Source organism: Vulpes vulpes, chromosome 2, assembly GCF_048418805.1.
Source record: "Vulpes vulpes isolate BD-2025 chromosome 2, VulVul3, whole genome shotgun sequence".
Classification (NCBI taxonomy): domain Eukaryota; kingdom Metazoa; phylum Chordata; class Mammalia; order Carnivora; family Canidae; genus Vulpes; species Vulpes vulpes.
In genome coordinates, this window is record NC_132781.1 from 24638709 (window position 1) to 24653688 (window position 14980).

The 14980-nt window shown below is 52.3% G+C and overlaps 2 protein-coding genes and 2 long non-coding RNA genes across 4 annotated transcripts; 1 reads left to right on the forward strand and 3 right to left on the reverse strand.

Moving 5' to 3' along the window:
* Nucleotides 1-1089: 1089 nt before the first annotated feature.
* On the reverse strand, nucleotides 1090-2485 carry HOXB1 (homeobox B1). The gene is made up of 2 exons (XM_025996222.1): nucleotides 1906-2485; nucleotides 1090-1418 (listed from the first exon to the last, which is right to left on the reverse strand). Exons 1-2 carry the CDS (start codon nucleotides 2483-2485, stop codon nucleotides 1090-1092), a joined length of 909 nt encoding a protein of 302 aa, XP_025852007.1.
* Nucleotides 2486-9192: 6707 nt separating this feature from the next.
* Nucleotides 9193-10636, forward strand: LOC140596005 (uncharacterized). The gene is made up of 3 exons (XR_011998027.1): nucleotides 9193-9328; nucleotides 9454-9668; nucleotides 10163-10636. It is a non-coding gene; the product is annotated as an uncharacterized lncRNA (long non-coding RNA).
* A 173-nt stretch (nucleotides 10637-10809) lies between these two features.
* LOC140596006 (uncharacterized) lies at nucleotides 10810-11826 on the reverse strand. Its single transcript, XR_011998028.1, has 2 exons — nucleotides 11523-11826; nucleotides 10810-11123 (listed from the first exon to the last, which is right to left on the reverse strand). It is a non-coding gene; the product is annotated as an uncharacterized lncRNA (long non-coding RNA).
* Nucleotides 11827-12434: 608 nt separating this feature from the next.
* Nucleotides 12435-14807, reverse strand: HOXB2 (homeobox B2). Its single transcript, XM_025996223.2, has 2 exons — nucleotides 14318-14807; nucleotides 12435-13501 (listed from the first exon to the last, which is right to left on the reverse strand). Exons 1-2 carry the CDS (start codon nucleotides 14694-14696, stop codon nucleotides 12852-12854), a joined length of 1029 nt encoding a protein of 342 aa, XP_025852008.2. The 5' UTR covers nucleotides 14697-14807; the 3' UTR covers nucleotides 12435-12851.
* Between the last annotated feature and the right edge of the window lie 173 nt (nucleotides 14808-14980).

Below are 14980 nucleotides of genomic sequence, written 5' to 3' on the forward strand. Positions count from 1 at the left end.
ATGCAGCCTCCTCTATCCCCGAGATGGAGGAACAGAAGCAGTCTGGAAGAGGGTAAAACACAGACTTTATTGAAATGAGGTAGCTAGAGGTACAGAGAGAACCCGGTTTGCTTGGGGCTCTGGTTTCCAGAAACTCCGGTGGCACCTCCACTGTTGCTAAGGTTCAGAGAAATGTTTGCTGCTGCTAGGTCTCACTGCACCTGGGCCTCCCTAGGATGCCTCAGGGGTAGAGGTGGATGGAGTTGGGGAGGAGGGTCCTGGGTTTTCCAGGAGGCAATAAATAGGGGAGGAACTGGTGGGGGCGTGCCTGCGCCTTCCTGGTAGAGGCTTGCTGAGGGCAGACCTCTAATGACAACAACGTTCCAGAAGTCTCCAGAGTACCAAGTTCCAAAACACTTTGGTGGCTTAGAGATGAGGTTGCTGGTGGGAGGAGGCAGGTCTCAGAAAACAACCTCTGGAGGCTGCGTTAGTGCAATACAACCGTGCGGGGAGGGAGTTAATAAGGTTAAATGGGGCAGAGGGTGTTGGGGGGCTTTTTGGTCTGTCACAAGGCAGCTGGTGCTATTGTAAGGTCTGTGGTGACTGCAGAGATTGAGCATCGGTAATATGCCTGCACCCAGAAGCCTCCCCCAAGAGAAATTTCAAGGCCTTCCCAGTGTCCTGGCCTAGAAGGGGGAAGTTAGGGTCCAAACGCAGGAGAAGAGTCCTCGAGACTCAAAGGCACTGAACTGAACACGCGGAAGTCGGCAGGGAGAGGAGAATTGGGGAGGACGAGGCTTTGCTCCTACCTCCCCTCCCAGGTGCTGAGCCCCAGATGAAAGGCGGAAGGAAGCCCCTCCCTCCAGAGCTGACAGGTTCCTCGTCTCCCCGCCTCTGGTCCTGTAGTGTCCCCAGCCAGCAACACCCCACCCGCACCTAACAGGGAAGAAGTGGTTCCCCGCTCCCCCCACTGGCAGCTGGAAGCCTGCGCGCCGGCCTTGGCGAGGGTCGCCCGGGACACTACTGCCGAGGCCTGGTTAGGGAGGGCGGAGGAGAGGGCTGGCCCGGGGCGCTCCGGGGCCGCGGAGCCCCGACGGTCGGAGGTTTCATTCAGGAGGTGATGGAGCTGGGCGAGGCCTCCGGGGAGGTGCACGTCGACTGGTCGGAGGCGTCTCCGGCCGCCTCCTGGGGACAGCCCGGCGGGGCTGGGGGCACCCGGCCTCCCTCGCGCTCACGCTTCTTCTGCTTCATGCGCCGGTTCTGGAACCAAATCTTGACCTGCGTCTCGTTGAGCTCCAGGGTGGCGGCGATCTCCACCCTCCGGGCCCGGCTCAGATACTTGTTGAAATGGAACTCCTTCTCCAGCTCGGTCAGCTGCCTCGTGGTGAAGTTGGTGCGCAGCCCGCCAGGCGCGCCCAGGCCGGGCTCCGACACCTTCGCTGGGGGCGGGGCGGGAGAAAGGGCCACGTCAGTCCCCTCACCTCCTTCTCCTTCCCCTCTCCTCCTCCTGGGCCGGCTCGGCACCCCACCCCACCCCCAACACACACATGCTCTGTCCAGCTTCAGCTCCCCACGGGTCCCTGGATCGCCCGACACCCCCAAGGTGACCTCCAAACTCAGACGGACCTCCCCCAACAAGTCCGTACCCCCCCCTTCTTCCCCCAACCAGGTCCTGGGTCTGGGTGGGGCGCATGGATGAGCAAGCGGTGGCGGGAGGTGGTGGAGACTCACCCTTAAGGGTAACCGGGCACTCGCTGGGTGGGGAAACCCCAACCGACCTGCGCCTGGGCGGGGTGCTCTTACCTGCCTCGACCAGGGCCGCTCTACCTGTCCTGCCAGCCCAGGCCCCGGGACCCCTCACTGCACGGGCAGCAGAGCTGCTTTGGGCCCCGCCCGGAGAGGAGGTAGGCCACGCCTGATTCATACCTGTCTTGGGTGGGTTCCTCTTAACCTTCATCCAGTCGAAGGTCCGGGCCGTGGGGGTGCTGGGTTCTGACGGGCAGGGCGACTCCTTGTCCTCGGAGAGGAGATCAGCATAGGCCGACGCGAAGCTCGCTGCCTGCTCGCTCCCGAAAGGGGGCTGCGGGGGCGGAGGGTAGGGCCCGGGGCCCGCTCCACCGGTTCCGTAGCCGTCGGACAAGCCCCCTAGCTGGGCCCCATAGCTCGAAGGATGATAATAGCCTCCATCTCCTTCCGGTTGGCCCAGAGGATAGTACTGAGAGGGCCCATAGCTGGGGCTGCAGGCGGCCGGGGCGTACCCCGAGGTCGCGGAGCTGGGGAAGGGCACCCCGAGCGCCGAGGGCGGCTGCTGGGCGGGATAGCCTGAGTTCTGCTGGAGCGCGGGGCTGGACAGTCCCCCACCATAGCGGGTCTCGCCTGCGTAACTGTCAACAGCCGGAGCCGAGCTGGGGGGGAAGGAGGTAGGGGCGCTGTGGGCGCTGTAAGCGCTGGGTCCCCGGTTACAGAGTGGGTACTCTAGGAAAGAGTTCATCCTATTATAGTCCATGCGTGGAGGCCGCAGGAGGGTCGGCCCGTTTGGGGGAGACACCCTCTTGCCCTACAACCTTTCGGCAGTATGTCACAGCGCTGAAGCTTGCATCCATGGCCTGCCCCAGCTCGCCTGGGCCAGGGCTCCCCCAGGAAGGGGGTAGGGAGTGGGGGTGGAGGGGCGCATGTGATCTCTCCCAGGCCAATGGGCGCAGCGGGCCAGAGTTTGGCAGCCCCAGCGCCCATCCATCACCCCCCAAGCATTAGCATGACAAAGACACTTCAATCACCCGCAGCCCATCCATCTGAGAGCGACGTGGAAGCGTCAAAAACATCTTTCTTCAAAGACTTTTGGAAAGAAGGGACCAGAGGGAGAGGGGGTAAAAGTTAGAGGAATATTCAAGACTTTCCTCCCCTCCCAACCCCCAAGGCCTTCAATAGGCTCCCGGGTTATTAGATTTGGACAAATTCAACCCAGCTGCCCTTCACTCTTCCCACCCCCAAAGGAGCTTCCCTCCATCCCAAGACTGTAGATGGGAAATTGAGCCCCCTTACTTTGCCCCAAACTCCCACCGCTGGTCTCTTTCTCCCCATTTATCTTGGGGTGATGAGGATGGGACAGCAGGGGAAGGCATGTTATCTTGGGCCAAATGGATAAATGTGAAGGAAGAGGGTGCAAAACACCCAAGGGTGGGGCAGGGTCTAGAGTCTAGAGGAAAAATTCATTAACTGAGTGGTGGGAAATGCATTTAAGGGAACAAGGCAGGACGACAGAAACGTGGAGAGGAGGATGAGAAACGCCCCACTTCTCTTTCCACCTCTCCGCATAAACGCTCTCTCCTCATTCACACATCCATTTCTCTCCCTCAGCCTCACTTTATATTCTCTGTCTCAATCCATCTCTCCATTCGTCCATCTCTCTCCATATTTATATTCGTTCCCTACCTATCCATCACCTCATCTCTCTAGATGTATTTATCCTCTCTCTAGCCATCCATAGCTGTAGCTGGCTCGCTCACTCAGACTCAAATAACTTCTTGCATCTCTCCAGAGAGCCACAGTGAGCACAGAGCTAGGTGATGTTTACAGAGAAAGAAGAGAGAAATTTTATTCTCCTTCTCAATGTTTAAAACTAGGGGAGCTAATTCTAGGAAACAAACTGAGGGTTGCTGCAGTGGGGGGGGGTATGGGGTAACTGGGTGATGGGCATTAAGGATGGCACTTGATGTAATGAGCACTGGGTGTTCTGTGTAACTGATGAATCGCTATAATATAATACAGTATATGTTAACTAAATTGAATTTAAATTAAAATTAAAAATAAATAAATAAATAAATAAATAAATAAATAAATAAATAAAACTACTGGGGCTCCTGTATTCCCCTGGTTGCCTCCTACTCCTCTCTCCCTCATCACCCACCATCTCTCCCCTACCTCCCCTCCTCTAAAAAAAAATCCCAAGCCTCAAATTCATAAATTCAATACCAATCACATCTTTTAAAGATTAGCCAGACTTTCTAGAATAAATTAAGGGCGTTGGCTTGGAGAATGGGAGAATCAGTTTAGAGGTCTGAAGGTTCAGGAGTGGAGACTCACCCCTCTCTGCCCCCCACCCCCACATCTATTGGGTTAGAGTTGAGGGAGGGGAGGGGAACAGGAAGTGCCTCCTTCTCTATCTTCAGACCTGGACAGGACTGGAAGAGAAGCTCTTAGGTGGAGCCCATTGATTCTCCTCCTCCAGACTCTGAGGACAAGAGCTTGGCGCAATCCAACACCCACACTCATTTGTAACCTGTCAGGGTGTCTGCCTGACCGGAGGCCTAGGGCCGGAGCTCGGGCAAGTCCAGGAGGGCAAGAGTTCAGGGAGGAATCTCTGTAAACAACTGAACTCTGCAGAGGAAGGGAAGCAAGCAGGTAGGACAGGTCTGGGGAGGGCTCTCAAAGCTTCTCAGGTTTTCCCCACCCCTACAGGGGTAGAGTGAGTACTCATCCTTTGCCAAGAACCCCATAGCGTGCTCTCTCTCTCTCTCTCTCTCTGTCTCTGGGTCTCTCCATATTTCTGTTTCCCATTTCCCCTCAGTTTGACTGTCCTTTATGGTCACTTCTCCAGCTTTCTATCTTTATCACTAGAATCACACAGCCTTTCTCTTCTCCTCATAACTGCAAGCCTGGCTTAGCCCCCCACAGGCCCCTTGCCCCTTTCTCTCCCGATGTGTACTCTGCTTTGGACCCTGCTTCAGACTAGAACAAGTTGGAGGGGAGGGGGTCAGCTGGTAACTTCTTTAAGGGAGATACAGTGGGGAAGGGGGAGAGAATGTTCACTGCCAAAGGGAAAAGGGCAGACAAAGGAAAAGATAGTTGAGATGGGGACAGGGGTGGCCTGCAGAGGAGTTGAAGAGAAAAGGAGTTGTGGAGGTGAGAACAAGCATATTTCTTTCTATCCCCCCCTTTTTTTTTAAGATTTTATTTATTTAATAATGAAAGATAGAGAGAGAGAGACAGAGACAGGCAGAGAGAGAGAAGCAGGCTCCATGCAGGGAGCCGGAAGTGGGACTCAATCCCAGGACTCCAGGATCATGCCCTGGGCCAAAGGCAGGCGCTAAACTGCTGAGCCACCCAGGAATCCTCTCTATTTCCCCTTTTGGGGTTGATAGATGTTCCCAACTTTCCCCTCTCACTTTAAGATATTCTCCACGGGGATCCCTGGGTGGCGCAGCGGTTTAGCGCCTGCCTCTGGCCCAGGGTGCGATCCTGGAGACCTTGGATCAATCCCACATCGGGCTCCCGGTGCATGGAGCCTGCTTCTCCCTCTGCCTGTGTCTCTGCCTCTCTCTCTCTTTCTCTCTCTGTGACTATAATACATAAATAAATTAAAAAAAAAAAAAAAAGATATTCTCCACGGAGGTCTTTGGAGAAGAAGGGTTTATTTAGGGTTCGGATTTCTCTTCTAATCCCAAATCTGATTGAGGCCTATATCTGACCTGGCTGCCCTGCTTCTGAGGGACTTGAGACTTCTTCATTCTCTACCTTTCCCTCAACCCAGAAGGAACACGCTCACCTCATCCCTTGCTTTTACAATTAGGGTAACAATTTGAGGTCTAAATGAAGAAGTGAATTCCAAATCAGTTTGTTTGTTTTAAGAGGAAGAGGAGGGGCAAAGGGAGTGAGGGAAAGAAAGAATCTTAAGCAGGCTCTACCACCAGTGCGGAGCCTAACATGGGGCTAAATCTCAGGACCCTGAGACCATGACTTAAGCCAAAATCAAGAGTCAGATGCTTAACCAACCAACTGAGCCACCTAGGCGCCTCCTAAACCAGTTCAATAAGAGAGCGGAAATCTGTTTGGGAGTTGGGGAAATGCACTCTCCCTAGAAACAGCTGAAGTCACCAGTAGTCTATTATTAATGACAAAATGAAAAGAGTTGGGGAAAAAGTGTCTCAAGTGATACTGTTGATTACAGGGATAGCTTTGGCCTCAGCTCTCCAAATTCACATAATCCCTAATTCATCCCTGAACTTGTTGCCTCCCCTTGTGTAGTAGAAAGATTAAAACTTCCCCAAATTCCTACTGGCTCTCCCAGTCCCAGCAGAAATGACTGGCAGGGGGTGGGGGTGGGGGTAGTAACTTGGCTCCTTATATTCTCAAGTCTCTTCTTCCTTAAAAGAAACTTCACCAGCCTCTGGTCAGGGAGGAAATCTCTGAAGCCTGGATTCCTTGCTAAATCCACAGCTGAGTATAAAACAAAACAAGCAAACAAATAATCCGCAGCTGGAATAACCTATAGGCTATAGCATTTTCTGGAATGACCAAATTAAGTTCCCCAGAGAAAGAAGGCCTGGGTGGACCCAACACCAAAGTGAAATCAAGCTGATTGATTTCCTTTTTTATAATCTATTTAGACACAGGAGAGCACAGGCATGTTTAGAACTGAAATTATCTTTGAGAGGCCCTAGTCCTTATCACACTGAGAATGCAAGCAGGGGAACCATTCTAATCAGAATGGGCATGTGTTAGAAGTTTACACCTGATTCTGGCCTTTTTTGTGGAGGAAGGTGCTTTTGCTGGGGGTGGGTAGCGGGAGCAATCTGCATAGTTCCTTCATAAGGTCCTCAAGTGTCTCTCTGCCTGTCCTCTCCAACTTAATTCTGGAGGCCCAAGGCCAAGCACAAGATCAAAGCTTGGAACTCAAGAATTAAAAGGGCATTCGGGATTATAATCTTTTTCTCTATAAGAGATGGCAATTTGAGGAGAGGATGGAATCTGAATTCAGTGGTATTTCTTTTTAAAACCAAGCTGATTAAACTGTCACAAATCTGGTTGAGAACCATAGACAACAAGCAGTATATAATCACAAGGGGAAGATGACTGGTTTGGGGTCCAGAATACTTAGGTTCAAATCCCTGCTTGGCCATTTCTTCGCATTATGACTCTGACCAGGTTTCCTGGTCTCTCTGAATCATGGCCTCAGAGACAAAGAATGTATTTAATTCTACTTACTTCACTGCATTGTTAGTAGGATTAAAGCAAACAAGAAAGTATGAACAATAGAGAACTCTAAATGTCTCTAATGATATTAACATTAGATGCACATTCTGAAGTAATATGAGTCTGTCTTCTATTTTTTAATATAACTAGCATATTAAAATATGGAAATATGCATGTGATAGGAAAATAGCATATGTGCTGTATTTTCACATAATATACAGTCATATATTATACAATATGTATTGTATCATATGCAAATTTCTTTGAGAATTCAGAAGTTTGGCTCTGTTTAGGCAAAGGATTTTCTAATTAAGCTGCAGTTTTGAAAACTAAAACCTAATATTATATAATCTATAATTTATAATCTATAAAATCCAAATGATTCAAACTGTAGCAGAAGGGTGAGGCTAGATATTAGCAAGACCTTCCTTTTTTTAAGGTTTTATTTATTTATTCATGAGAGGCACAGAGAGAGAGAGACAGACATAAGCAGAGGGAGAAGCAGGCTCCCTGCAGGGAAGCCCGATGCAGGACTCAATCCCAGGACTCTGGGATCATGACCTGAGCCAAAGGCAGACACTCAACCACTGAGCAACCCAGGTGCCCCTAGCAAGAATTTCCTGATCTTCCAAATATTTGGAAAAGGTTTTCTGGGGAAAATGTTGTCTCTCTTTCCTTGAGGAACTTAGCTTACAAATTGCCCTACCTGGGTGGGAGTAGGGTTGAACCTGACTTCTGGATTCTAGATAGATTTCATCTGGACTGAAAATTAAGTCAGAGAGTTGGAATCTTTCTAAAAGGAAAAATTAGAGTGATATGAAGAATTGAAGTAATTTCCTACTTAATTGGGTTTCTCCAAGTGTGTTAGTTGTGGCCAAAATACCCACTTTGGAAACTTTATAGAACAATAATCAAGATGAATTTTTATCTGGATGACTGTCCAGACTGAGGATTTTTCTGTGGTGTTTGGGGAATTAGAGAAGTTTTAGGAGGGCTCTTTTACTGTTGACTGTCTTCTCAGGAGGAAGCAGTTTGTTAGATCTCCTTCAGGCACTAAATATCTGCTTCCCAGCTGAGTGTGAAGAGGGGGATGGGGTGGGGACAGGAGGGCAGAGCTGGAGAGGTCAAGGGAGGATTTGGGCCATACCAGCCATAGCAGGTAGAAGAGATGACGTGGGGGCTAGAGGCCACTTTCTGCAAACCAAGAACATGTATTTGACGAGGACACTTTTAGGAAGATGCACAGAAGACCACGAAATGCTTGTCAGAAACTTAGGGAAAAGGTGGGCAGGGGAATTTAGCAGGGCTATTTAGGGAGACTCAGAATTTGTGCCTACACTCTGATCCCCCAGCAACTAGACAAAACCTGACTACAGGGTACTTTTTAAGATCTAGTACACCATGTCAAAGCAGTTTGGTGATTCTTCTTGTGTAAAATGCTCTACCATTTTTGAAACAAGAAGAAACATAACCAAATGTTGGAAAGGTGACAAAAGATGAATGTCAGAGGAAAACTTGGTTAGGACATTTCTGAATACCCATCTCTGTTGAACACCTGGCACATAACACTACACCCAATGACATGTTTGTTGAAAAGATTTCTTTCCCTACTAGTTTAAATAATGATTGGGGGCATAATGGTGGGTATAAAGATACAAATTAAAATTTGTTAAAATGGCTCTACCAGATACTTGGGGAGGTGGGTTGTTGTCAAACATCAAATGTCACAATCTCCACTTAAAAGCATATGACGCCAGCCATACTAAATATTTAATACATCGTCTGTGAGGACTAACAAATATACTTTGGGCAGGGACGCCTGGATGGCTCAGTGGTTGAGCCGTCTGCCTTCAGCTCAGGGAGTGATTCTGGGATCCTGGATTGAGTCCCACATCCAGCTCCCCGCATGGAGCCTGCTTCTCCCTCTGTCTATGTCTCTGCCTCTCTCTCTCTCTCTCTCTCATGAATAAATAAATAAAATCTTAAAAAAAAAAAGAAAAAAATATACTTTGGGCATATATCGATCAAGGTTATGAGAGGCATTAGTTCTTCCATTTATTTTACAGATGGAGAAACTGAGGTCTGGAAAGGGACTTGCCCTGTCATCAGTTAAATTTTTTTTTTTTAATGACTCAGGGTTATCATGATGGCAAATAATTCCTCAATCTAATGGTCCTTTGCTTTCACCATAATATTAATGAGCCATTCTTCTTAAAAAATGACTCACCAAGAGCAGAGCAGACTGACCAGCAGCTTTTGGGACTGCACTGAAACCTTCCCACTCCAACCACAGCCAATTTATAACCAGTCTGTGCTACAGACCACTCACACTTGGTCCTGACCCAAGAGGAGCCTTGCCCCAATCAGAATGGAATAAGTAAGTGCAGCTGCCTGGCATTGCCATCAGCTTACCATCAGGGGAGGTGGTGGGGAGGTGTTGGGGGGGCGGGTGCTGCTGCCTTATCTGAGAACCCCCTCCCTCTTCTTCTTCCTTCTCCAAAGCCAGCTGGGAAAACTCAGGCTAAACAGAGATGAAACAAGGAAAAGGAGCTTGGATGATTTGGAATACAAGCATCCTGAATACCAATCCTTTATGAATCCCAAATTGCCAGGCATTCCTTTGATTTTGAAACTCAAAGGTGGGGAGATTGAAAACAGGAGTCCTTTCCTTCTGGAAATGCATTGTCTCTTTATTCTGCTGTGGTGCATCAGAGATGGTGAGTTTTGTGAATGTGGAAAAGGAGAGACAGAAAGGTTTGTGTATTGCCTGTAAAAGGAGTTCCAACTCCTCTCTAATAATCAACCAAGGGAAATGCTGGAAATATTCCTGATTTCCTGGATTCATTGCTTCCAACCCTCAGGATACAAAGTGCCTAGATGTGAACAAGTAGAATGAGCCTTTGGCTGGACCGTCCTGGCCTGCCACTCACTGTGGCAGGGAGGAATCAGGACTGGTGCAACCTCAGGCAGGAGCTGAGATTCCCTGTTCTTTGGGCCACTAGTTTGGGTTGGGGAAGATGGGAAGGGAACAGCCAGGTAAAGCAGTTCAAAAATTCTTAAGCAGGGAGGAAGGCAGGAAGCAAGGTGGCACTATGATCTAGTGGTGCTGCTCAAACTTTAATGTGCATATAAATTACTTGGGGATCTGCTAAATTGAGATTTTGATCCAGTAGACTTAAAGTGGGGCCTAAGATTCTGCATTTCTACCTAGCTCACAGGTAGTGCTGATGCTGCTGGTCCATGGAGCAGTAAAGCTCTTAAAGAAACTGAAGCCTCAGAGGCCCCAGAATGTTGCAGACCAAGCCATGATCCCAGGATGTGAATTCTCTCCAGCAGAGCAGATCCTGTATTTTTGGCATTGATGAAGGGTGCTCTCCATCTGACCAAAGAAAGCTGGAAGGTGGGCAATTAGCAAGATCCTTCTGGTATTCTTGATCTTTGTAACAACCTGCTATAGCTGAAAGAGCATTTTTAATTAGACCAAATTATCTAGTTTGGCTGTCCATAGAAATCAAAGCCCCAGCTGAAATGTCTGTTTCATTTTGTTGGTGTAGAGATGGCTATGTGCTGGGATTTTTAAGAAGTTAAGCACTGCCTACCGGCATATTTTATGGAGAAATAAACACACAGCCCAATGAGATGTATGGTGTGCTTTTAATATATTGTATATTCGCTTATTTATGGGGAAAATAAATACGCAAGCCAATAAGCTGTGCATTATTACTTTAATATATTGAATTTATTTCATACCTATATATTTTATGAGGCAAAATAAACTAATAAGATACACGATATTATTATAATAACACATCTAATTGTTCTATATTAATTTATGAAAGAAATAAGTGCAACTTAACATGACATAAGATTATTTAATGCAGGAGATGAATTCTATATTAAGACAGTTTAAGGGACTGAATTCGGGCTGAATGGGATGTGTGCACTTCCCACACTGAGGGATCAGTTTAAAAAAAAAAATATGGGAGAGCCCGTCTAGCCCTCTGTGTCTTGACGCGTGGCTCCCGGGCTCTTCCTGACAGTTGTTGCCTCTCGGTGCCTGGTACTCGGGCCCCGTCCTGCTGGTCCAGGGGAAAGTCTGGGAGGCCCAGGAAATCAACTGCTCTTCAAGAACGGCAGCATCTGCTAGGGAGGTAGCCCCGCGGTGTCTGTTTCTGAGCCAGAGAAATATTAAGTAAACCTACGGAGGATGGATGGCCTTCCAGGGCCCTTTAAATCTCCGCGTTCCCGGGAGCGAACCAGAAGGCAGGCGGGGTAGATCGATCCTCGGCTTCCCGCGTACCGGGTCTGCACGGAGCGGGGCAGGGTGCGGAGGGGAAAGGAGACGGGGTTGGGCGGGCGGATGACGCTGTTGGAAGGCAGGCAGGCCCGCATTCGGGGAGCGCGCGGGCGGGCGCGCGGGCTTGGGGCGCAGGGCGGGGGCCGCGAGGCAGACCCCGCGAGGCCGAGCCGGGCCTGCCCGCCCTGCCCGCCCTGCCCGGCCCGCCCCGCGCGGGCTCCACGTCCACCTCGCCCCCTCTTTTTTTTTTTTTTTTAATAAAACAAAAACCTACAAGGAGGCTCCCGGCTCCCTTTCTTCGGCGGCGCCCGGAAGACCCGGAAAGGCGGAGACGCGCGCGGGGACCGAGCATCCCGGAGCGGCTGTCATGGCGGCCCAGGCTCTTCCCTCGCCCTCCCCGCAGCCCGGCCCCAGCGCCATTTTGAGCATCTTCCCCGCTTCCCCGTCGAGCTCCCGCTCTCTCCTCGCTCCTCCTTCCCGCCCCCGCAGGCCCAGCGCCTCCCGACACCGCCCGGGCCTCTGTGCCCCGGCTGGCCGCTCCGCCGCTGCTGGGACGCGCTCCGGCCCCCGAGCCCCCGAGCCCCGAGCCCCGAGCCCCGAGCGGCCGCACTGGTGCCCCCGCCCCCCGCCGCCCCGCCGCCCCGCTCCGCTCCTTTCCTGCCCGCCTGGAACCCGCTGCCCGAGAAAACCCGCGACCCCCCTCCCCCCGACGCCTGGGCCAGGCCCGGCGTCCCCGGGCTTCCTGCGTCCCGGAGAAAGCCTTTGGCTTGCACCCCGCTGGGGCGCCGAGGCGAGAAGCCCGGGAAACCCTAGGGTCCCTCCGAATTCGGCTACGCCCCTCTGCGTCCCCTGCCACGACCCCCGAAGCCCGTCGCCGAGGCCTGCTCTCCCCGCACGCACGTCTGCGCCTTCTCCCCCCACCCGCCCACCTTCATTTCTAAGCCGAGGCCCGGGAACACCAGCGCAGGGCCAAAGGCCGGCTGTTAGAGGGTGTGAAGGTGACCGAGCCCCCGGCAGCTGCCGACTGCTCCCGAACTGCGCGCCCGGGCGGCGGTGCCAACTAGGGCTGCTTTTGTACCACGCGGACTGAGCCGGCCGCGGCCGCGCGAGGAGTGACGGCGGCCTTGGGGTGGGCGATGCAGGGAAAGGGGCTGGGGCCCAACACCAACACTCTTGTTCGTATGATAAAGACATTTATTTAATCTATGAAAATAATGTACAATAAATACTTTCCCCTTTTCCTATTATTAAAGAATTTTAATAAATAATCTACGGCCTAAAACTTAAAAAAAAAGAGAGGAGAACAAGTTCCTCTATTTCTTTTTTAAGAAAGCTCCCCCCTCCAGAGTTTAATTTTTCCTGAGATTTCGTTGGAAGGAGTCTAGCAAACGGAATTTTCTTGTGTGATTCTAGAAAGACGCCCGAGTGCCCCATGTTTTAGAGAGAGGAGAAAGGAAATGGATTAAGCGCTAACTCAATAATACCTGAATTTTTGCAAAACACATAAAGATGCTCTAAACGACTTGGGGGGGGAGGGGGTCCTCGGGTTTTCCAGCAGCCGGCCGAGGGGGACGGCGGCAAGGGCCCGGGAGGAGGACGTAGGTTAAGGGAACTGCAGGTCGATGGCACAGAGGGTGCTGGTGAAGAAGTCCAGCTCTTCCTCGGAAAAGGGAACCGGGCTGTCGAGCGAGCCCTGCAGGCTGGGGGAGAGGCCTCCCGACAGCTGGAGACAGGAGTCGGCCGCGAAGAAGTTGAGGTCGGGCAGGAAAGGAGAATCCTGGCGCTCCGGGAAGGCATCTTCCGGCAACGGCTCGGGCTCCAGCCCCGCGGCCGCGCGCGAGGCGCCCCCCCCGGAAGCGGTCAGGGGCGGGGGGCCCGGGGGGGCCGGCGCGACCTCGGCCGGGTGGCAGCAGGCTTCCCGCGCTGGCCGCGAGGCGGAGGGCCGACCCGGGCCGGCCGCAGGCTCTTCGGCGGGCTCGCCGCTGTCCTCCAGGGCCCCCGGGCAGGCCGGCTCCCCGTCGGGCGGCTCTCGGTGCTGCGTCTGCCGCTTGTGCTTCATGCGCCGGTTCTGGAACCACACTTTGACCTGCCTCTCGGTGAGGTCCAGCAGGGCCGCGATCTCGACGCGGCGCGGCCGGCACAGATACTTGTTAAAGTGGAATTCCTTCTCCAGCTCCAGCAGTTGCGTGTTGGTGTAAGCCGTGCGCAGCCTGCGCGCCCCGCCGCCGGCGGCCTCCGGCGGGCCCGGGCCATCTGCGGGGAAAGCGGGCTGGGCGTCAGGGCGGGCTGAGTCCCCCGGCCCAACCGCATTCAGCTGAAGTGAAGACCACCCCGTCCGCCAAAAACAGTATCAGCAGTAGCCCCCTCCTTCCCGCCTACCCCCCAAGGGTTGGCTCTCTTAGCTTCTGCGTTCTTTGCTGTCGCGCTCTCGCCGGCGGACCGGCCCGGGGTCAGGGCACAGCTTTCAGAGAGCCGCCCACGGGCCACGCAGGGGGTAGGGAGCGGCTCCCCCTTGCCCTCCCCCCCAGGACCTCAGAGCCTCTCTTCTGAGTCCTTGGAGTGAACCCCTCAATTCGGCACTTTCAAGCTCAACCCAGAGAGAGGGTTCACTAAGACCGTCCCACACCTCCTTTCCTCCCTAGCTTTCAGAGCCGTGGGAGATGGGACCGAATGGTTTCTCGCCCCCAAATGCAACCCCAGCAACACCACTTTCATTCCTCCACACAGATAAAGGTGAAAACCTACATCAAGCCCTTTTCTTCTAGCAGAGAAAAAGTTCTTCCCCAACCAGCTTCCAAAATCTGCTAGAGTGGGGGAAAAGAAGAAGGAAAGAAAAAGAAGGAAAGAAGGAAAGAAAGAAAGAAAGAAAGAAAGAAAGAAAGAAAGAAAGAAAAAGAAATGCTGGCAGCGGTCAGGCCTGAACCCCAGCAGTACATTTCCCTTCCTTGTCCCTGAAATCGATGGGGCAAGGATCCCCAACAGGCTCGACAGCCTTTCTACCTCCCCATCCTCTTTTTCTCCCCCTCTCTTCTCGCTGTCCCTCGCCCCACCCCTACCCCGCTCACCGACCTGCTGGCGAGCCGACCCCGGAGGCCGAAACGGAGGAGGCGGCTGGGGGAGACGAGGCGGATTGGCTGGGTTTCTTGGCAGATTTCTTCTCTTTCATCCAGGGGAACTCGGGGACCAAGGGGGCGGCGGGGAGCGGCGGCGGCGGCAGAGCGGGCCCATCTTCGGCTCGCTTTTGGCTCCCGGGTCTCTGAAGGGTGGAGGCGCCGGGCTGGAGGCTGGGGAAGGTTTGCTCGAAAGGAGGAGGAGGAGGAATTAATGTCGACTCCTTGATTGATGAAGTTTGAAATGTCTCCAAGACAGCGGGGAAGGAAGTCAGACACTCGGCGAGCGATGGCTGGCTGTTTATAAACCCAATCTCCCTCTCAAATTCAAAATTCATGGCTTTCAATGGTGGGGGAGGGGGCCTGCTGGGGGGGGCGTCAGGAGGGAGGATCGGAAGGGACCCCCCCTCCTGCCCCCCCCAGGTTTATGTGATGGAGCGATTTTGGGAGGGGGAGATTTCGTGCTCTCTCTCTCTCTCTCTCTCTCCCTCTCTCTCTCTCTTTTTTTTTTTTTTTTTAAATTTTGGGCCTTTATAATTGTATATTGCTGATAAATACAAGCGTATGGGGACTCTCTCTATTAAACCCAGGACTCCGGCGAAATTGCAGGGAATTCATGGTC